General features: G+C 42.4%; 1 protein-coding gene across 3 annotated transcripts in view; it reads left to right on the top strand.

The window, feature by feature from the left end:
• The window catches only part of MAP2K5 (mitogen-activated protein kinase kinase 5), a 263,527-nt gene that overhangs the window by 216,479 nt on the left and 23,496 nt on the right, over positions 1-23,552 (top strand). For all 3 annotated transcript variants that reach the window (XM_060005718.2, XM_060005717.2, XM_060005716.2), the window contains 2 exons: positions 7,599-7,660; positions 10,634-10,679. In XM_060005718.2, the coding sequence (XP_059861701.1) occupies positions 7,599-7,660; positions 10,634-10,679 (108 nt within the window). The remainder of the gene's footprint in view (positions 1-7,598; positions 7,661-10,633; positions 10,680-23,552) is intronic.

The raw sequence follows: 23,552 nt of genomic DNA, 5'->3' as shown, positions 1-23,552 counted from the left end.
GATGTAGCTCAGCTGTTTCAATGTTAACCCTTCGCCTATGAAAAGAGGAATGATTCCTTTCATTTAGGAGCCTGTTAAGGGTTCTTTTTCACTCCTGGATTTTCCTCTTTCATTTTTGTTTAATATAGTTGTTGACCTACCTCTTTTTTTTTTTTTGCGGTACGCGGGCCTCTCACTGTTGTGGCCTCTCCCGCTGCGGAGCACAGGCTCCGGACGCGCAGGCTCAGCGGCCATGGCTCACGGGCCCAGCCGCTCCGCGGCATGTGGGATCTTCCCGGACCGGGGCACGAACCCACGTCCCCTGCATCAGCAGGCGGACTCTCAACTACTGCGCCACCGGGGAAGCCCTGACCTACCTTTAAGATTGCTTTTAATCAGCATTTCTACAGATAGGACCTGGTGAAATGGCAGTGTGTATATTAACATTATAATTTAGGTCCTGGATCCAAACATGTGTAGCTGAACTTTTCCTGAGGAAAAAAAACTGACCTTACCAGTGTATGAAATTCAAACACTATATAGGGACAAGGTAAAACCACAGGTAGGAATTGCTGAATAATTACCTTTAGACTAGCCTGAGCAGGAGGCTTCCCACGAGGGTGAGTTCATTGAATGGTTCCTAAAACTCAATCTTGTGGATGTCAGTGGTCATGCTTGATTATTTGCAGCAGTGTTTTATGAAAAAGCAATAGAAATGCCTTGGGAGGCTACAGAGAGAGAGAGAGAGAGGGGACAATAACAGGTTTTACTTTTGTAAATGAAATCTCTTTGGTATGAGACAAGCATGTTTTTTGCTGCTCTGCCTAAGCCATTGAAAAGGGAGGTGTATGTGGGAGTTAGTGTCCAAGTGTGTGTGTGTGTGTGTGTGTGTGTGTGTACCATTCAGAGAGGCACCTCTAAATAATACTGTACACTATAGCTTATGACCAACGAGAGACCTAAAATAAAAAGAAAAAAGATGTTCATTGGCTTTGGAAAGCAAGCAATTGCAAATATGGTTTAAGAGCTTAATTCATTTTCCAGTTCTCCACCTACCTGTTTTCAAGGAATTTTATGAAACACCAAGATCTTTGCCATATGTTTAGAAAATCTCTGAGTAAATGTAAGTCTTTTAAATGACAAAAAATGAAGGGTTAGTTTTGACATAAATGACAAAGTTTGTTTCTCTTCTCTTTTATCCCAATACTGAAGAACTGCCAAAACATTTAGGAGAAAAAGAAAATAGGAAAAAATCTGTATAATCTCAAATTTCAGAGATTCCTTTAGACCTGTTAATTTACGTTTTGTGTTTTTTATAAGCCATCTGGTTGTACTTGGCTAATAGCTGGTTCTCCCATGTTTTTTTTTTTTTTTTTTTTTGCGGTACGCGGGCCTCTCACTGTTGTGGCCTCTCCCGTTGGCGGAGCACAGACTCCGGACGCACAGGCTCAGCGGCCATGGCTCACGGGCCCAGCCACTCCGCGGCATGTGGGGTCTTCCCGGACCGGGGCACGAACCCGTGTCCCCTGCATCGGCAGGCGTACTCTCAATCACTGTGCCACGAGGGAAGCCCCGAGAGCCCAGTTTTTTTGTTTTTTGGTGTCCTCCGCAAATAAACAAGGTTCCCTCCCCGGTCAAGAGCAGATTTGTCCTGTGGATTCTGCCAGTTGTCTCACAAAGATGCTATTCTAAGGCAGTGAACGGTGGAGGATCAAAAAACAATTTGGGATCTGATAAGGCAAAATGCTGTCCTGCCTGATGTGAAGCCACTGGAATCACAAACAACCTTCAATCCCAGCATTGCAGATAGATGTGGAGTGATCTAGGAGAGCTGTGCCAGTTAGTATGAACCCCAGAGTGTAGGACCAGAGATTGTTGGGCCAGGCCAAAGGAACATTAGGCTTGAATTAAAAGATTTATTTTTAAAATGTTAGAGCATAACTCTCAGTACTGGTCAGACTGCAGGTGATTCTCTAATGTTAATTAATGTGTTGGCTTGATGGCTTGACACCAAGAAGTCTAGAAATAGGCTGTTAAAAACTGTTAAAAAGGATTGCCATGTTTCACTTAATTTGCCTGGTTTAATCTAACCACAGCACAGCTGACCTCAGAATTCACCAGTGTGGCCAACACCCTGAGATTTTTGAGAAGTTGTCCTTCTATCTTTTTTACGTTTTATACGTTTTGCGTTTTATACGTTTACGTATAAAAGCTTGGTTTGAAGGAATGTCTGTTTTGCAAAGAGAAAGGAACATGACACAGGTTAAGATGTTCAAGGTCCCTTCACCCCCAGGTGCTCTCTGGAAGTGAGGAAGGAAGAAAGTGGGAGAGCAAAAACGGTATCTCACAGCCCTCCAGACTCTCAAAATAAGTTTCTTCCCCATCGCTCTTAGGGCTGCACGTCTTATCCCTCTGAACAACACACAAATTCTTCCAGGCTGTGGATCAAGTATCAGTCATCCCACAGTGCCAGCCCAGTGCCTTTGACATGGTAGATGGTCAAGAAAATTGTTGAATGAGTGAAGCAATAAATAAGTAATTAATGATTGTATCATTTTTATACAGCATTTTGTGTCTATGCCCTATCAGTGTCTGAATTAACCACCACATCATTGTCAGGTTCCATTGTCATCTTTTATTATGAATTAAAGGCAAAAATTAAATCCTCAGGTATATTTGTAAAGCAAAGGCCCCTCAACTTTTTTCCAGTTAAATAGTTATGCCAGGCTTCTCCATTATTCAAAGCAGAGCTCTGCTAAAAATCTGGACCTCATGAGTTTAAAGAAAAATAGCTCCTTACCCTTTTACTTTTAAACTTCCTATTTTGACATCATTTTATTTAATTTATTTATTTATTTATTTATTTTATTTTGGCTGTGTTGGGTCTTCGTTGCTGTGTGCGGGCTTTCTCTAGTTGAGGTGAGCGGGGGCTACTCTTCATTGCGGCGCGCGGGCTTCTCATTGTCGTGGCTTTCTCTTGTTGTGGAGCACAGGCTCTAGGCACGCAGGCTTCACTAGTTGTGGCACGTGGGCTCAGTTGTGGCTCACGGGCTCTAGAGCTCAGGCTCAGTAGTTGTGGTGCATGGGCTTAGTTGCTCCGCAGCATGTGTGATCTTCCCAGGCCAGGGCTCGAACCTGTGTCCCCTGCATTGGTAGGCAGATTCTTAACCACTGTGCCACCAGGGAAGCCCTTGACATTATTTTAGATTCACAAGCAGTTGTGAGAAATAACATGGAAAGATCCTATGTACCCTTCACCCAGTTTCCCCCAATGGTAACAGTTTATAAGTATAGTACAATATCACAACCAGGAAATTGACATGATACCATCCACTGAATTTATTCAGATTATACCAGTTTTACATGCACTTGTGTGTGTGTGTGCGTGCGTGTGTGCATGCTAGCATGTGCTTGAACATTAATGACACGGATTCTTTAAAGCCAAGAAACAACATGGCTTAAAAAAAAAACTATGCCTTTAAAATAATGATTTCCCTTTTAAGTCATTTCAAAAGCATTTTTCTCATTTATGTTTTCTTTATTTGGAGTATCCAACTTGCTTGCCTGCTCTCAAGATCACAAAGTGTACTTTTGGCACACTTACTCTGCAGGTGTGGTTGGAGCTGGATCTCCTTCTCCCCTCCCCCACCTTGTTGCAGGCGCGCGCACACACACACACACACACACACACACACACACTCACTCACTCTCTCTCTCTCTCTCTCTCTGTCTCTCTCTCTCTCTCTCTGATTTTCTGCTCCTTACCTTTTTTTATGCTTGAGTACCTTGCTGACAAGTGCTAATAACAAAATACCCAGAGAGAGTCCAGTTGAAGTTAGCATACATTAAACATTCTGAACTTGTCCTTTTGCTCATAGATTGCACATAATTAATAATTAAATAGTTTCTGTTGTAATGGGTTGACCTTCCTGAACTGTTCATTATTCACAAGGCAAAGGCATCACTCAAACTTTCTCCTCGTCCTTCGCCGTTCTCTAGCGTGCTGCCTGCTTGTGTTCCAGTTGTTTAGCAGGAGGGGCTGACTAGGTAGTTCCCAAAAGCTCTGAGACTTGGAGACTGTCCTCCGTGATGACCAGAATTGCTTACTGAAATGGCTGCAGCAGCTGTTTTTATATAACGGTTGCCTGCTCCGTAACAGGATTTGGCCTGTTTCCCTTAGCGGGACGCTAAAGTTGATTCGGGACCGGAATCTCAGGTCAAGGCTTTTGGTTAAGGTTGTGTCCTCTGTTTCGTTCCATACCTCCATGCTTAGAAGTTCAACAGAAAAGTATCCCCCCAAAAGCCCTCAAGGTGAAGTATGGCACCCAGGGTCTTAAAGAGAATGACTTTTATTCACAATTTAGAGTCCATTTCAGCCACTACTGAGAGTTGCTGGTGTCACTGCTTCTCTAATTTGTGTTTACATTTTTGAAATGTATTTTTTCTTCATCTTGCCTGAACCCGTGTTCCGCAGAGAACATTTCTGATAAGTAGCAGCAGTGACTTTACGAGCTCCTCCGAACCCCTGGGCGTGGTTCTGTCTCGCTCTAACCCCACAGTGACTGGCTGCTTTCCCTCCCTGGGTGCCACGGCGATGCTGGAGCGGCTTTACTGCAAGTCTCCTTTCCTCCTTCGCGCAGGTTGGAATTAGATAACGAAACAGACAGGTTCTCGGAGATTTTTTACATCCTGATCTAAACTAACTTCTAATTTTACTTGCTTAAAAGTGAGAAAGGTATACTTAAAAATCCTCCAGCGTGGGGAATACTGCCAGGTCTGTTCGTTTGCCTTCTTTGGATTGTTGACAGCCTGCGTGCTGCTGTGGAGTTGGAGGCTCTCAGAGGACTCCCCCACCCCGTGTTTGCGTGTGGCATTCTGAACCCGCCCCCCACTAGTCACTCTTCTGTATCTCAGAAAATTCTCCTCTGAGATACACAGGAGACGTGGATTTTAATGAAAAGAAATATCTGGCATTATGCTTGTGAGATTAGAATTTCCCCCCACATCTTTGATGACTGATTCTTTCCAGGCACCACTGAGATGAGAATCCACTCTCTGTGGTTCTGCAGAGTCGACTTGGGCTGGCATTTTCACAGTGAAATAAATTATTCATGGGTACCACCCAGGGTTCCTTAGTTTTATATTATGAGGAACTTAACAGGCTACAATATCAGGTCTTAAATAAAATTAACTACCCATGCAAGGATGTCACAGTTTCCTCGTTTTGTTTCTCATCCACGTTAAAATGACATCTTCATCAAGTTGCCTAGTCTATAATTCATTAATTTACTCTTGGTATCATACTTTGAAATGAGGCCCACATTAGCATCACGTTTTATACCAGGATCTTTGTATAAAACCAGTCTAGAATTTTAACCATCTTGGTAAATATTCAGCCACATTAAAGACAGTAGGCTTTTATTTTCCTAAACATTCATTTTAAAGCAGCTACTACTCAGACACTTCCAGTACTACAGCCTCCAAAAAAATTTCAGAAAGGAACGACTTAGAAAACTACCTGCCTGATTAGAGTCCATAATTTTTGTACCTCAGACTTGGAACTGTCTTTTTACTAATAGTGTTTGAGACAGTAAAATGTCATCTCTTGAACTGGGCCTTGTAGAATCTTGCAGGCTTGCTGATATATATGGCTTTCCTAAAACAGACTGGGCTGAAATTGATACCATGTTTTATTTTTGCTCTTCAAACCGATAGGACTTCTGTGACCATTTTATAATACCTTTATCGAGGCCTTGTCATGTTAACCGCGTGCCTTGTTTCTTTTGAGCAGACTGTTTCATCGCCCCCCACCCTCTTTCACGTCCTCTCTATGTAATGCCTGCATGTAATCCTTTGAACTTGGCAAGACTTTATTTCACTCCCATTTTCCTTTGTTTTCCTTTCCTCTTGGAAGCCTTTCTCTATTGATGAGAATTTTAAGTTTACAATTACTAACCTTCCCCTCTTCTGGACAAATAATGTTAATTCAAAGAGGACAGATATGCAAAAACTAAGAAACATTTGGTTCACATTCCTTTTTTTTTTAACTTTGGGTTTTTTTTGTTTTTTTTTTTTTTTTTTTGGTTCCTTTGACCCCCTCAGTTCCCTTTGATTTAATTGTATTTTCTGGTAGTTTCCAATTGTTTGATTTGGAAACAAAGCCTTAATAAGAGTTCTAGTTAATTTTCTGTCTTGTAATTACCGATCTCATTTTTCTGATAATTGGCCACAGCAATTATATGTATATTTACTAATCACATAGGAGGCTGTGCAGTTGTATCTATCTGCCACCATTGATAATGACACGCATATTGCAGAGGTGCTTTTATCATCTTCTTTTTTCCACTACATCAAAGCTATTTCCTCTTGTTCTCAATAATGAATACATGCATGCATTTGACACAGTTGTGTGCTAGAGAAATTGTTTGGCTCCCACCAAATGCTGCATGCTCTGAGTTTCTTGCCTGCAGCGCTGGAAGGTTGTATGTAATGATATATTGCTCATCCAAATGGCCAAAGCACTCCAAAGCACAGTGAGATTAAAATAAGTCATTCCTTTGTTAATTTAAATAGGTGCATGTATCATACTTTGCAGGGCACTTTGTGTAGGGATGTCAGGGAGGAAAAAAGCCGCCGAAAGGTATTTTTAATAGCAAATGAGAATAGATGAGAATGGAGTCATTTGCAGCTGCCTACTTTATGTGGCTCTCTTGTTCCAACTGTAGGTCTAATGAGATGACTGTTAAAGTACTCTGCAGTGTAATTTCATTACATTCTGAGCCATTACACTATAAACACAGTGGCGCTCTCTGTCATTCTTGAAAAAACTCCTAAATTCTTAAAGCCTTCCTTTGCAAATGGTAATGGGGTTTGCTCCCTGTGTTACCTGGTAGTTGTCGTTTGTTGCCCTGTAGTTTTCTGCTCTCTTGAGTGACTGCCACCTCCACCCTAGTTCTGTTCGTGGGCAAGGTGGGCGTTTTTCATTGTGTCCTTAATTCACTGGCTTTCTCACATGATGAGTTTGCCTAGACTGGCAAATAGGCTGAAATTCCTTTTCGGGAAACGGCTTCCCCTATAAAAAGCTTTTCTATTAAAGTGAAAAAAAAACAAAAACCCAACTCTGACACACATGATTCAGTTAGGGGCAAGCAGTTAAGAGCAGCTGTATATACTAATAAATGTAAATAAAAAGAAAAGTGTAAATAGCAAACCCAGTAAAAGAAACAAAGGTCAACACAAGAATAATTTCACAGCTCTTTGTTAATTACAAGACCATTTGTGTGTTACTTAAATAATCATTAATTTCTCATTTACACTTTAGTACCTTCTTTCCTACCCTGTGGCTATCATTGTCCTTTTTTCACCTCCCTTCCCTCTTTGCTTTCATGTTTCTCACCATGGTAAAATGTGTATGGCTTTAAATTTGGCATTTTTACATAAACATGTGGAAGAGAGTGTAGACCGTTTTTTTAATTGGATGAGGCCTTATTTTCCTTTCCACATGGTGGTGAATCCTTGTTATATATTCCTCTTTATATGCTCTTATGGGATTGGGGGTGGAGGGTATAAAGAAAAGCAATTGTTGTGACTTTTGGTGACTTGTTTTTCCTCCATCCCAGGATTCACCCGTCCTTCCGGTTGGAGAGTTCTCCGAGCCATTTGTACATTTCATCACTCAGTGGTGAGCCCGTTTGCAAACATGCCATGCCCTCAATGTAAATGATACATGCCATTAACTCTGCGGCTCTGTGAGACCTTATGGCTCTCCCTGCTTCCTTTTGGAGAGGGGAGGGACTTCGGGGCCTTGGGCAGATGGGGCAGCAAAGCTGAAGAAATTGTTTAAATTATGTAAACGTTATTTACACAAAGGGTCATAAACGTACTTTAGAGGCTTTTTCCTGTTTTAATAAACTGCTGAGAATCAGGCTCCTTCTTTGAGCACAGGTACTGTTGCTATCCAGTTTTCTTTTTAAGAAATACATAATTTTATAGCCCCTATTGAACAGACATATGAAGCTTATTTTTATTAATGTAACCTCAAGTTACCCATAAAAGTGTCTGTCACTTAGTGGAAGCAGCATAGTTTATTAATTCATTGGATTTTCAGTAAATAACTTTTTTTTTTTTTTTTTTTGCGGTACGCGGGCCTCTCCCGTTGCGGAGCACAGGCTCCGGACGCGCAGGCTCAGCGGCCATGGCTCATGGGCCCAGCCGCTCCGCGGCATGTGGGATCTTCCCGGACCAGGGCACGAACCCGTGTCCCCTGCATCGGCAGGCGGACTCTCAACCACTGCGTCACCAGGGAAGCCCAGTAAATAACTTTTATCTTTGGTTATATTTTAGACACAATAGTGTTGTCCCATTTCATTGAATTTTGATGTTTGAGAGACTATGAAGACACAGTTCCACTAGGCCCACTCTATCCATTATAAGAACTGAGAGAGGAGCCACAGGATTTAGATCCAAGGGGCCCTTAGAGTCTCTAGGCAACCCCTTGTCATTTTATACCTGAGGAAACAGGCATTTTTCTGTCAAGGGTTCTTTTCCAGCCTTCTGCCTTTTTCCTCCCCATAGAATGAAGTTTTCTTTTATTATCCCTTTCACATTATCCACCTACCCCCTATTCAGAAGGACCCATGTGGTCTTGGAAGGCCTAGTTGCTCCGCTGCCATCCTTCTGCCCTCTCCCTCACCCCAGCAGAGAGAGAGAGAGAGAGAGACAGAGAGAGAGAGAGAGAGACCGAAATGGTTGTACACTGGCCCCTCCCCCTCCCCCCATGATCCATCTGATGATGCCGCTAAAGTGAAACTAAGAAATATTCCTTAATATAAATGTCAAGCTTTATCACCTTTTTGACTAAATGTAATATGTTACCTCTTAATAAAAATGTCTCGTGTAGTTTATATTCCATAGGAGAATATGTGGGGAAGAGAATTTTAGCTCCCAACTTCTAAAATTTTTATTAACACTATTTCTGTTTATTTAAAATACTTACATAATATTCCGTAGCTTGTAAAAACTGTTTTCACTCTGCAAACATTTTTTCCAAAATATGCCATGTTGGAAAAAAAGGTACATATTGGTTAAACACTAGAATCCTAAGCTCATTAATATTAGAGCCATTATCTAGAAATATGTATCAGTCTCTCTTAATTTCCTTTACATGAAATTCCTAGAAACAGAAGCACATGATGGGAATATCCCATTTTGAAATGCAGACATTGAAAAACAAACTGTGTGATTCCCAAGCTGCCTGGAGCGCCGGGTTTTGGCATCACCCGCTCCGAGATGTTGGATTTGTGCCGTGACCACTGTGCTTATCCTACTATGTGGTCTGAGACCAACCTGGGGGTGGGGCCCTTTCTGAGCAGAGAGGGAGAAAAGCAGATAGGGCTTTGCCTGCCTTCTGTCCCAAAAATTAATCAGCTGTTATATAAAAGTTTTATGGAGACAGAGGGAGGGATAACCTGTGTTGAAATTTCCACAGATGTCAAGCCAAAACAGAAATGATAGTGGGTAATAGCCTTGTTTTCCCAAGAGATACAGCTACTTTGGCATGTCAGATTAAGACTGTTACCAACTCCACTGGCGAGACAGCTTGAATTACTTGCTAATGGATGCAGTATTTGAGAGATGCATATGGTTATTTATAGGGAAGGCAAATGTCCTCGATGTCATTAATGGTTCATAACTACGGTTCTTGTTTACCAAATGATCATTAGATCTCTGTACTTAAAAAAAAAAATACTGTCAGCAAATGCAGAGATTGTATGAAGGGCTTTTTTTTTCTTGCTTGTTTGAGGTTGCCTTATATAAAGAAAAAGTGTCTGTGCGATTTTCCAAGTAATAGAAGCAGCAGTCTCTTTTCATGACTTCATCCCACAGATACTCTGAGTTTAGTGTAAATCGACCATCAAGTAGGCAGCTTACCCACAGTTACCTCAGTCCCATGACTGGGTGCTTCATCACGTAGCTAAGTACATGCTATAGCTACTAATTATGACTATTGCACATAAGACGAAATATTTTTCAGGAGGAATGTGATTCTTTAAGCAGCTTAAACAAACGTAACTTTCCGACAGCTGTTTAATGAATTATCAGCTTGCATGGTAGCCAAAATAAATGAAAGTTGAGATAATGTAATAACCCTTTTGTAGCATTATCTAGATACCTGACCTCTTTTATATATTACTTGTCATTTGGAGTAATAATGAAGGAATGAGATGTTTTCTCATTTGACCTGATATTCATGTTTCTTTTCTTATTGTCTTATCCCAGTTACCAAAAAAGAAGTATATTGTTTCCTAAATTTGTTTGAAATGAATTGATAACTGAGTCAGGAAACGAACATTGCTGCTTTTTTTTTCACATTAGTTTCAGAAGTAGAATTAGGATAAATTTAAATTCATTCTTTATCTGTATTGCAAGAGTAACTCCCCCCAAAAAATCTTTGCATTTTTGATTCATGAGATTCCCCCAAAATCTGATTAATTGAAGGTCAAAATAAAAGAAAGGGAATACATGCTAATGCTTTGGCCAAGAATTGAACATGATGAATTTTGAAAACATTCAAATTCCAGGAGAAATAGCCCATGGTAGAAATTATAGCACAAATTTACAAGTGATATAGATAATATGAGTTTTTCTCTTACAGCATGAGAAAACAGCCAAAAGAAAGGCCAGCACCTGAGGAATTGATGGTAAGTAGACTTTTTAGTTACATTAGAATTCTCCAGTTACATATCTGTGCTTAACATTCTGTTAAAAGGACCAGAATGGGATTTAAAGCATCCACAGACTCAGCAAAGCCAATATTATTTACTTCATTTCAGTGGGTGCTTTTGAAGCTCACATCCTCAGATAGTAGTTTTCACTTCTTAAAAACCTATCACCAATTTGAAACTTAATGCAGAATTCTTTTCCTTTGCCTCAAACTCAAGGGTCACAAGTTAATCTAGGTTATTCCTTGTCCTCATTTGCTATTACAGCCTCTCAGAATTCAGAGGATTGGTAACAGAGAAGATAGTCAGCATATTAAGTTTTTAGTGCAGTCCTACAGGAAATTCTGACTGTGGCGTGGAGTCCTCTTGGATTCATGTAGAATGAAATTAGATTGGCTGCAAAAGATCAAGTTAATGTGAACCTTTGGTCTTTCCTCAGAAAGACAACTATAAGCCTGCAAGTGCTGTGTTCTCAGCTCCAAGGCCGCTTTCTTTGATTGCAAATGACAGTTTTTAGTCAAGCAGGGAGAGGAACAGAGACGTTCCCTAACAATTCCCAAATGGTCATTTATTTAGTGCAGATTGTTGATTTGACGACGCAGAAGCTGTTAGAATAACGTTAGCATCAAGCATTAATAAATAATAATTATAGTCTACTCTTTCTAATGTTTTGCATACCATTCGCTGTCTTCAGATTATTGCAATCAGGACAAATTCTGACTAGTTTTCTCTCATCACTTTAAATAATAATCATTTTAAAGATAATCGGTTCAAAGGTTTTTAGCCTTTGTATTTCATCCTTATAAATACTCTAAGCACCCAAACTTTTGTATAATACAGATTTCGTCCCCAAATATAAAATAGCCGTATGTTTCCCTTTTAATTCGTAAGTGCTTTCCAGGAAGGTAGTTTTCTTCTTCATGTTACCCCTGGAGCAAAATCTCAGTTTTCAGGGTAGTTTCAAGTTAAAGTTCACCCCTAAAACCCCTGCAATTTATAACTGTGCAGGTTTCATGTCTAGAATAAACTGGTCTTTTTTTTTTTTTTTTTTGACGGGGGCGGATCTCTGATGGTTGGGAAATTCATGCAGTTAGTCACATTTGAGGAAACTTGGAATAGGTTCTAGAGATGGAGACCCATTTACCTTGTACATTATCATGGTATGGCTGGATAGCTCAGCTATTAAAACAAAGGAATAGGGTTTCATAAAACAGATATCTATTTGTAAATGCATGTTTCAATGCTGCAGTGAGTTGGCCACTTATAAATAAAACATCTGCAGATCGTACATACACTCATAAATGCATCCGGATGTATGTGTTGGTAGGGAACACCACTCCAGGGTGGCAAGTTGTAAAGATAAGGCTGAAGGGTGAGTCCTTTCAGTGCCTTGAAAGCAAGCATATGTGGCTGTCTGTGTGTGGAGAGAGATGAGGAATATGTATTTCGATATATCTGTTTACAACTATACACCCTGGTGTGTGCCGTCCCATATTTTTAATTAATAAATGTCAATAAATCAATAAAATACAATGAAAAATTGTCACAGGAAGCACTATCCTATACTTAATTTAACATTATTTCTAGTACTGCTCACAGTTTGATTTAAATGAGCTTATTCCCCTAGGTATAGCAATAGTGAGGCACCCCCTGGCTTAGTACAGGCTCAGTGAGGGTGCAGGAAACAATGGAATGTGTGTGAGGCTCCTGTGGTCAAGGGGGTTGAGCCCTGCCCCCCTTTGGCCAAAATATTGGGCCCAGAAGGGGATAGGAAAGAAAGTGGGCTGTCCCTGGCTTGAGGAACCTGAGTCACATCCTAGGGACCCCCTTAAGAAACCAGTCTCTTTATTCCTTCCAGCATATTCATAGCTTTAATTTTTCCTTTTCCCTCTCCGTCTACAACCTGTTTGGTGGTGCTCCCATCTGGAAGCTGAGCGCATCCTCTGGAATGCATGAACTGTAGAGCCCATTTGTCACTGGCGGGGGGGGGGGGGGGGGCCTGCCTTTCACAAAAAGAGCAGCGTATCTCCCAAGTGTGTTGACTCCACCCAGCAGGGTACCAACATGGTCTGCACAACTTGGGCCACATCAGCTGTGAGGCCCGCAGGATTGTTGAGGTTTCCCTATGGGCCTGCATTTTGCAAATCAAAGGGAGAGCATCAGAGGTGAAGTCGGGTGGAAATATGGAAAGTTACGGATTTGCCATCACGGACGTCTTACATGAACTTGGGTGTGACCCTGACCACCAGTGAACACAGCAAGTCCCAGCCTAAGTAAATCAGAATGCAGGGAGAGGTGTGCCCAAACACCCTCACCTGTGGGCCTGGGCCTTGCACTTAGCAGGCACTCAAGTGGTTTTTGTTGTTTTATTTGGTGGAGTCACCTCATATACCAGAATACCCAAGTCTTAAAAATCATCATCTTTGCAATTTTTGACCATATCATTCTTAAAGATGACATGTAAAACTCAAGTTTAGACGCTAGAGGCTATTAAAATCCCAACGTTAGAATTCATTTAGTTGTTTAGCTGTTTAATTCTCTCTGCTTGGCGTGGTTGTTCCTAAGATGGCTACAGTTTTTCTGTTCTAAGTGGAAATGTTTTAAAATTGGACCAAGAACTTGCCTTAATGCTCACATTTGGGGGAGGCCAGGGTCCACATGAACGGGTACCGTTTTCTGGCATGTAGCCCTTAAGCTACATAAAGAATTAACTCAGAAGTCTCATCGTCGGCATCCACATCATCTTGGGAGATCTCAGAAACAGGTAGACAGCTGATTCAGTAGATATTTATGGACCATTATGTGCAAAGTCCTGTGCTAGACTCAGCAGAAGATGCAGGGTAAGCTTCACACGTACAGTGTTGCAGGGGGTAGGGCAAGTATACAAATAATTCGAATAAACTAAGTACTATAAAAGAATTGCAGAGTTCTGTGGGGATCCATATGGGGAAATGGGGAAAAGCTATATGGAGAAGTTAGCATTTGAAAACAGCCTTTGGAGGATGGATTGAATTTTAATAGAGAGTTTGCAAGGGGTCATTCCAGGCAGAGGAAAGGATGGGCAAAGCGTGAGTGTGTCGAGTCCCCAAACCTTTTCAGAGCAATGTGAAACCTCTAGTGCTTGCTGGAACAGAAATTCCATTGACATTGGCCTCATGGAGTTACAAACCCACAAAGGTAGAGCTCAAATAGGCAGTATATTCACCACCAGCTGGGCAATCTGTTAAGAAATTCCACTTCTAATAGAAGGAACCGTAGTACCCAGGTCTGAAAACTTTGACTTGACATAGAAGCAGCACACCCACCCATAAGTACCTTTTTTCTTGAGTTAATTCTTTTGAGTGGACTCTATTCAGTTATAGGGAAGTCCTTCATCCTTGGGGAAGATCTGACCTTTCTTCAATTCTTTAAGAGTTATTGCATGCATCAGGAGTCCGCTTTAAACCCAGCAAAGGAAAACCAGCCATGCAGGCAGCCCCAGGAGCATTTGGCATGCTGACACAGCCAGACAGATAGGAACCCCACACACACTCTTTCTGTTCCTGTGACGATGATTCCGTAATTAAAGAACCCACTTTTAAATCACTCCGATGTAAAGCACAGGAAAGACCTATATCAGTGCTGCCCCAGCTCTGTGACTGAAGACCAACAAACTTAGAAAAAAGTTTCCAGGCTGTAGAAACTCTGAGGAGGTGGCAGACGGTGTTCAGAGGCTTCAGACAACCAAGCAAACGTGTCACAGCTTATGTGGGAAAAGGGCAGCTTCTGCCAGTCAGAAAGGATTGATGGGATTGCAGCAAGAGGGGAGAGGACGATGATGCGAAGGCGGTAGGGAAAGTTTCCCAAAATGTCAATAATCAGATTGAGGGAAGCAAAAAATTAAGAATCATACCCCTGCACTCAGGGACAGAGACAACCTGAGGTGAAGCCACAGAGATGGAGAGGTGCGTGGCTGGCTTGGCTATGCAAATTATATGTTTACATATTTTTAAGTAAAAGGGACAGGTGAGCAACCTTACTCTATAGACCATCTGCTTGTGTAAACCACAGAGAATTCCTTCTGCCGAATTAATCTTCCTTTCGGGTTCTTTTGTAGCGAAGGTCAGGCGGATTTAGCAGGGAAGCTTCCTTTCCCTTGTCAGCAGCTCTCCAATCCCTCCCCACTTCTGTGTCTTCATCTGCAAAATGAAGGGGTTGGACCAGATCAGCAATCCTTGACCTAGGGGCTGTGACTTCATTCAGGAAGTCTGTTAGAGCCCCTGAAATTACATCCAAAATTGTATATGCATGCGGCGATTTGCATTTTTTTAAAGAAGAATTCATGGCTGTCATCAGTTTTTCAAAGGGGACCGTGACCCTAAGTGATCGTTCAGCTCCCTCACTACCTTCCCACTCTGATAGTTAGAGCTCTGCAGCCAGGACAGGACAAGCCTCTCAGGAGGGAGGCATTCGTTTGGAGGGTGAAACGCTTGCTTGGGGGGAAGGGAAGGAAAGGGAAGGGCCCTCCCTGTGGGACTCGGCAGGGCTTCCCACCAGCTCTCAGGTGACCCTTCAACCTCTCAGCCTACCCTGAACGTGGGCCTTGATTCGAGCAGGGAAGGTGTGGGCCATGGGCTCCTGTGCAGTTACAATTTGGATTCAGAGCGCTGTAGATCCTTCTATGCATTTAGAGTGTTTCCAGAAGCTCTCCATGTCTAAGCTCTATTTAATGGAATCTATGCATAGTAAGTAATCAGGTCAGAAGAAGCAGCATCCCGGTTTGAGATCAATCGCTGGCTAATACTTTAGCTAGGCCACTTTATTATCTCATGCTGATCCGATTGCCATTCTCCTCCTCCTTTGTCCCATGCACTTTGACTGTGGTAAAAGTACGTATCGCATACATATTAAAAACATATACCCATTCTATCTGTATGTAAATGCATGAGGCACAGCTGGATATTGCAGAGGAGTTTGATTTACTAATAGTTATTATCTGTTCTAGCTGTTCAGTGGCAGAGAGAATTTCAGAGAAATGAGCTGGCGCAGAAATTGTCTTTATGCTATAACTATACTGCTTTAGTAATTGTTTAAAAACATGACTTTTCTCCTTAGGTTCTAATAATGCCTGTTATTTTGTGCATTTCCTTGTACATTCCAGAGTAGGGCGTCCTCGTTTAGCATTTCCTCAGCTTTGGTTTTCTGTCCAGGCGCCTGAGAAGAAACACAGAGTGCAGTTTGCAATTGAAATTTGACGTTTTGCTTAGAAAGCAAGTAAATAGTGGGACTGGAAATACAAGAGAAGCAGGTGTGGGTCTTGAGGGAGGGGTGTCAGTTATAATCAAAATAGTGCTTTTAGATTTTTTTTTCCTTCGTCTAAATCCCAGCAGCTGCAAACTTGAAGGCATCTCACTTCTCAGGAAAGGCTGTATGTATTGAAGGTGGTATTGTTTGGGGGCTAATAAACACCAAACTGCTCCAGAAAAATCTGTTTAAACATTTAATTACTTGCAAAGAGATGTTAACTTGTTTAATTCCTCTAAATTAAATTGTCACTGGTAGCTTTTCTGCTTATCCAAACCTGATGGTAATTACATTTTCAGATAGATTGGTGGGTTGTTCTCTAAGTTAATCAAGGTATGTGATAAATTGGGCATCTGCATGGTCCCTTTTAAAAATCGGAAAAACCACCACATTAGAATTTTTCTCTCCAGCACTCAAATTCCGGTGTGACTTCTGGGTTTAGACCAAATGGCTTTGTTCACCATTGTGGGACCCAAAGCCACAAAACGCATGGGACGATTAAGGAGCTGATTTTATTCAGGCACTTGCAATAGGGAGAATGTTTATTAATGAGGAATGTCTCAAAGCAACCGGAGGGGGCCAAGGTTATGGAGGCAGGTGAACAAGGGAGTCATCCGCCAGTCTTAGGAAGTCATGAGGAAGGATGGAAAGGGGTCTTATCTCTGTGTGAGCAGGATGGTCCTTTGTAGCTAACAAGAGAGTAGGGAGATTCCTCACCTGTTACTCCTTTCTGGGAGTACAGGGCTCAGATAAAATTCAGCATTATCACCTCATTCTACTAACTGGATCAAAAATGAGTTCCGGTTTATTTTGACCCAGGGCTTACAGGTGTCCTAAGTACAAATATGAGGAAAGGCACGTTTCTGCAGCCCCCTTGCATAGTGCTCACGGACCATGTGCTTGCAATCTAAGCTTTTTAAGATACTAATGTTGGTTTATACCAAGGGGGGAGGGGGTGGGTAGGATGAATTGGGAGATTGGGATTGACATATATACACTATTGATACTATGTATAAAATAGATAACTAATGAGAACCTACTGTATAGCACAGGGAACTCTACTCAGTGTTCTGTGGTGATTTAAATGGGAAGGAAATCCAAAAAAAAGAGGGGATATATGTATACGTCTAGCTTATTCACTTTGCTGTACAGTAGAAACACAATATTGTAAAGCAATTGTACTCCAATAAAAAGTTTTTTAAAATATCATATAAGATAAATTTTTTTAAAAGATACTAATGATGGTTTAATAAGCAATTCTGAACTTGGTGGTAGTTTAGTACCTTTAGCTAGTTTGTTGCCTCATACGGAGCATGTTTTAAAATAGACCGTTAGGGCCAGACTTACGTGTGTGTCTGGCTTCCAGTTCTTGCAGACATCAGTTTTGCTTTTGGTTATTCATTTGGAGGTGCACATCAGCTTATTGGCCAAGGCACCCCAAATTTGCAGGGGGAAACCCCCGATAGGATTGAAAAACTTCAACTAAATATTTTCTTCGAGCACAAAAGGCATCACAGAAGCCTGGGGGCCAGTTGACAACCATGTAATGACTTTATTTTTTTTCCAAGTTCTGAAGGCCATTAAAATCATCTGTTTGTGTCTGCTTATAAATAGGAATCCACTAGTGAGAAGTTGATTTTAGCTTTTAATTGCGCATAATTACAACGGCAGAATCACTGTCTGGACGCTTGAGATCACACTAAATCAGACAGCTTTAATTTGAATTTTTGATGACATGTTAGCACTTCAGCAAGAACAGAGAGATTATAACCCCAGAAAACAAGCTTTGTTTTTCCATAGACGTGACTGCTTAATCTCTTCACGAGACTTTAGCAGATGAATACATGTGTGTTAAGTGTGTGTGTGTTTATGTACATGCACATAGCAAGAGAGATAGACAGATAAAATCTGTCATTCCTTGATCATGGCAATCTGACAGTTTTAACTTCCCCGTTTAGGATAACTTTTTTCCTCCATCAGTCAAGTCAGATCTCTTAATATGGTGATGATTTGCCTGTTTAAGATTGCGGTTTTTTGAACTCCTGCCTGCAAGGCTTCTTTCTTGTTTTACTGGGCTGACTGTCATCTTCCCAGCATCACATTTCAAGGCACAATGAGGCTGCATAGACCACAGGAACAGTTTGGTTATCTTGGTTGCCGTAACGTGGGTCAGTGGGGCCGCTTTTCAGCGTTCTGCCACATTCACAGCGGCTAAGCTGGCTCTTTAGAGTATGTTGTTACATTCCTTCCTCCTTTGACGCTACTCAACTCACAACTCACGGGGAGTTTCTGTTATTTGGGTGATGGCCTCAGCCTAGGATTCTCTCCTCTCTGCTGTCCTTGAACTTCTCCATCCTCCTCCCTGCAGCCTTCCCTACTCTTCCCCTTCACAGTGCTTGCTCCCTTCTCGGAAGCCCTCCACCATTTATTGCCTCTAACTTGAAACAGCGATTAATTACATAAATTATATATTCATGGTAGATCCACAGATTGGTTCATACAGTATGGTGATTCCTAACTCGGGCAACTCCTCAGAACCATCTGAGCGGGTTTAAAAAAAAAAAAGCCTGGATCTCAACCCAGATCAAAGAATCTCTGACATTTGGGCCGGGGAGCAGGTACGGGGGGGGTTTTGTTGTTTTTAAAAGCTCTCCAGGTGAAACTCACTGGTTTGATACCTTTTTTCTCCAACTAGATTGTAAGTTGCCTTGAAGGAGGAGCATGATCTTTAATTCAGTTCCTAGCTTGGTCCTATACTGCTGTCATTCAGGCGAGTTCTCTGTTCTGATTAAAAGAAGAGAAACCACGATTGATTATTATTCTTTGCATGTGCCATTTGTATTCTAATCCATTTCAGTAAAACACTGTACTAGACATAAAGACAAGACATGTCCCTTGTTCTGCAGGAACTGAGAGTAAAGTTGAGGAAACTCACCCAAGAACAAGCCATCCCTGGACTCTGTGATATTCAGTGTAAGTTAGGATGGCCATATTAGAACTACATGGTCTGATCAGAGGTTTTTGTTTGACTTCCTGCTATGAGAGGTCATGTGGGTAAAATCATTTGGTGCCAAAATAATGGAATGTCTAGGATGTTGCAGTGTTTGCAGGGATACCATTCAAAGCTTTTAACAACCAGTATAGCCAGACCCATCAGAACAGGCACTAGGGTTTGGCTGTACACCCTGGAAGTACGGGAAGAGCAAGAAAGTGTAAAGCAGGCCTTGCTCAGTGGCACCTGTGATCTTTGGCGTGTGTTCTGACCACTTGGGAATTCACCTTTGACAATTAAATCCAAATCAAGAGGTCATTAGAGAGTCAAGACTTAGAGGAGACCACCGGGCCAGCACCATCTTTGCCGGGTTAGATTGATGGCAGGGGACCCCTAGGTCTTTATCAGCATATCAGATGTGGGCCACCCCGCGCCCCCCAGCTCTCGGGGATAGTGGATTAGGTTGAAAAATCTGGAGACAGCCACTTGTGGGGGAAATACAAAAGGATCTTGAAACCCAGTCTCTGTGATTTGGGAATCGCCATTGAAAGCGGCCAACTTGTTTTCCTGTGAGTACACTCCAATAAATAGATGCAGTTCTTATCAATAATTAATGAGTCTAACCAGGAATTTCAAGGGCTGGAAAAATATTAGAAGCCTCCTATTTACAGTTGTAACCAGCTGGATTTGTTTAATGGGTTGTTTGCTTTTTAATTTGTAGCAGTTTCGAGAGAGACCTTTGGGGACCGCGAGCCTTGTGGTTTCAGTGAGGCCTTTAGTAGATACACAGCTATTTGGGGGCCAAATCTGCCTGCAGATAACTTGAGGTTCACTTGGCCATTTAGAGACTGCAGAAAGGCAGTGGAGACATTTGGGCCTTCTGTCCTCTATTCGATTTTCAAGATTAGAATTAAACATTAGGCCGTGGTCTACCGAGAGACATTTGCCGGAGTGTGGACTAGTTTCTTCCCAGTATCCTGGTTTACCATTTCTCTGTTCTCTTAATATAAATGGTCACTGATTCTGAAGTAGGAGACTAGGTACCATTCATTTATTCCTGCAAAGATTCCCTTGATACAAATAAAAATGGAATTTTCAAATGTAACCCGATTAACTCTTAATTGTATACCAATAGCCTGTGTGTCTCAGCTCCCTCAGAAGGCTTCTGAATGGCCTGCATCTCTTTTTAAACTTGGGGGGAGGATTCAATTAATAGCAGGACTTTCTAATTGTGGGATTGTTGTGGAGTTGACAAAAATTTGTATAAATAGGGTACATTTTTCCACTGAAGAGGGCTGTGCTGAGACATTTTTAATTGGATTTTCATGGTGATTGACAGCTTTTGATTATGACAGTAACTTTATTTGGCTGGACTGCTTTAGCCTCTTGTTCAGATTTTTCCATCAAAGCCCTTTTTTATCCTCTGAATCCCCGGTGGAGCAGCAGTCATTGTGGAAGAGCCTTTTAGCACCTTTGTTGTAGCCATCCCTGGTGATGATTGGGCCCAGCTGGTAGTAGATAAGAAAATGTTCCTTTCACAAAGAGGCTGTGTCTCCCGCCTCTGCGGTTTCAATAATTTTAAGAGCCCCCCAAACCTGTTGAGGATTAGAAGTAGCTTTAGATGTGAAATGAGTGTTAAGTATTAGTAATCGGGAGATTAGGGCCCCAGGGACAGTGAGAGATAAACAACTGCAATTAAGGCAAATCTGCCGATGTAAACAAAATTTAGCAGAAACAGATGCCCTAACCATTTTAGGGCATTGATTTGAGGGCACCGAGGAATCGATTTTTGTCTTGTTTACACTTTCAAACCCCGGTGATATACTGGAAGGCTAAATATTTCATACAGCCTGGTTTTAGTTAATTTTTTTTCCAGCGCCTCACAGTAGGTGCCTCTCTTCTCGCAGTGACCAGGCCTGAGTTTATGCAGCATTCACAGGGAGCAGCTAATTGTCTATGAAGGGCCCCCATGTTTAAATGGGCTTGACAGGAATTTAAATTTTGTTTCAATCAACCCCTGTGCTCACAGCCTGCTCCAGTTTCTAATTTTTAAATTAAACATGATTTTTTTTTTTTTTTTTTTAAGCCACAGGCTTGCCTCTGCAATACTCTCGCTCTAACTCTGGGGAAGGCAAATTGGCAACCCTGGAATACTGGCTTTTTGCAGGGCCTGAGGCACCAGCTCCAGGGCTGGAAAATTCTTTCTCCAAAAGGAGCTTTTCCTTCCCCTGTCCGGGAGGTCAGCAGAGCTTTGGCTGGGCAGCTCAGCTTCCTGCCTTCAGAAATGGCCCCCTTTCCAGCTCTCCTGTGCAGGCAGCAGTGCGCATCATCTGGAAAGTGGGTTAAGTACCAAAGGAAGGCGTAAGGCTAGCTTTTGGGGGGCTGGCTGAATTGTAACCCATTGCACGTCTAGTGCAGATTTGTATTTCAGCAGCCTTTTCTGCCCTTGTGCGACAGGGAGACAGTGTCAGACCCGTGCGTCTCAGTACACACTCACCGTTTTTCTTTGCTGAGTATCTGCTCTGGGTAGAGCATCCAGCCTGATGCCGAGGAAGCAGTCGGCCCTGAGTCCTGCCCTCAACCAGCTTACGGTCTAGCAAGGAAGATGAGGATTTGAACAGCCAAGCGCAGGATAGATTGTTAGACTCGCCAAAGGCCCTCCCCCACCTGCTCCTGCCCACCTTCAGCTGCCCCTCCACCTCATGGCACTCCTGTACACGCGGCCTGCACTCTTACAGTCCCCTAATGCGTGAGCCTCACATGGTCACGTCTTTGCTTGTGCTGTTTCTTCGGCAAGAATGCCCTTTCCTCACGTCCACGTGGTGAACTCCTACTCAGCCTCCACGGCTCAACTGGCACAGCCTCTGTGAAGCTTTCTCCAGCCTGCTTCAGTAAGGTTGCTGGCTTCCTGTTGTATGTCACCCTTCTTTCTGGCAAGTACCTGTATCAGTGCACTTTTCACACTTTGTGGTGGTAACTTAACAGCCCCTAAACAAGAAGAAGAGATCATGTCTTCTTTGTTTTGTATCCTCAGCATCTAGCCCAATCCCTAGCCCCGAGTTGAATGCTCAATAAATAGTTACGAATTGAAATGATCTGAATTGAACAGGTACAGTGAGTTCTGGGGAAGGGTATCTGGGGAGGCTTCGTGAATGGGGTGACAAATGAGCCAGACCTTGCAGGACACTGGGGTACTCATGTGAGTGTATTACTTTCTGCACACATGTGAAACACAGCTTAGAGCCAATGTCCGTACTGGTCAGAATCCGTACTACACCTTATTTCCTCTGAAATTACTTGAAAGAAATTGGAGCAACAATTGCGTACAACTTGGGGCTGCAGATAAATTCAGAAAGGCTTCTAATTTTTTTTTTTTCCGGTACGCGGGCCTCTCACTGTTGTGGCCTCTCCCGTTGCAGAGCACGGGCTCCGGACGCGCAGGCTCAGCGGCCATGGCTCACGGGCCCAGCCGCTCCGCGGCATGTGGGATCTTCCCGGACCGGGGCACAAACCCGTGTCCCCTCCATCGGCAGGCGGACTCTCAACCACTGCGCCACCAGGGAAGCCCAAGGCTTCTAATTTTTAACCTTAAAGAAAGAAAAGATTTATTTTAGAGAGAGAAATTAAGCTAAACAGATAACATTTTTAAAAACATGCGTTTACAGAGTCCTTTCATATACACTATCTCATGTGACCTTCACATAAACACTGTAAGGATTATTCTTATTCCCATTTTACTGATGCATTAAACGGGTTCAGGGAGGTTAATTGACTTGCCTAGAGTGACACAGCCAGGAAAAATACAGGACTCTTCTGTACTACATCAAAGCTAATATCTATTGATGCATAGTGGACAGGGGGTTGTTATTGTGGTTGTGGGAATTTCAGCTAAGTCAGGCCATTTCTAGAAATCCAAAACAAAACGAATACAAACGCCCCACAAAGAAATGTGTAGAATTTCAGCAGTTTGTGCTTGTGAGACCAAAAATGCCCTTCTAGAACGCTTACTCGACTCAGTCCTTGTAGTCCCCTCCACCTTGGCCTCACCCGGAATCTGCAGGGCTGTGGTCGAATCAGAGAGCTTGTATCTGGACACAGCGGCCGGGGCCTGGCTGAGGCCTGAACCTCAGTGCAGACAAACCAAATAGGAAGAGAGAAAGTAATCACCAGCAGTTTGCACCTGTCTGTTAGTTGGTAATCTGAAGGGAAGCTGTGAAAATTTGTGAGCTATTACTGCTTTTTGGTTTTGTCAACCTGCAGCAAAAACTGAAGGTGTAGTATGTTCTGCAATTTATCTGGCCACAAAACCTTCTCTCATTTTTAGTTCTGCCATTGTGATTATAGGAGTGAGTGGCTTCTAAGAGATATTACTCTCTGAGTTTGGGAGAAATTTCTTTTAACTCAGAAAACCTTACTGAGCACATTCTATATGCAGAATATATTGCTAGGTGCTGTAGTTCAGTGCTACTCAAATATGGACAGTGGGGGCTTCCCTGGTGGCTCAGTGGTCAAGAATCCGCCTGCCAATGCAGGGGACACGGGTTCGAGCCCTGGTCTGGGAAGATCCCAGATGCCGC

Source organism: Delphinus delphis, chromosome 2 (assembly GCF_949987515.2).
Source record: "Delphinus delphis chromosome 2, mDelDel1.2, whole genome shotgun sequence".
NCBI lineage: Eukaryota > Metazoa > Chordata > Mammalia > Artiodactyla > Delphinidae > Delphinus > Delphinus delphis.
Note: the sequence above shows the minus strand (reverse complement) of the source record. Positions and strands in the feature narration are given on the sequence as shown.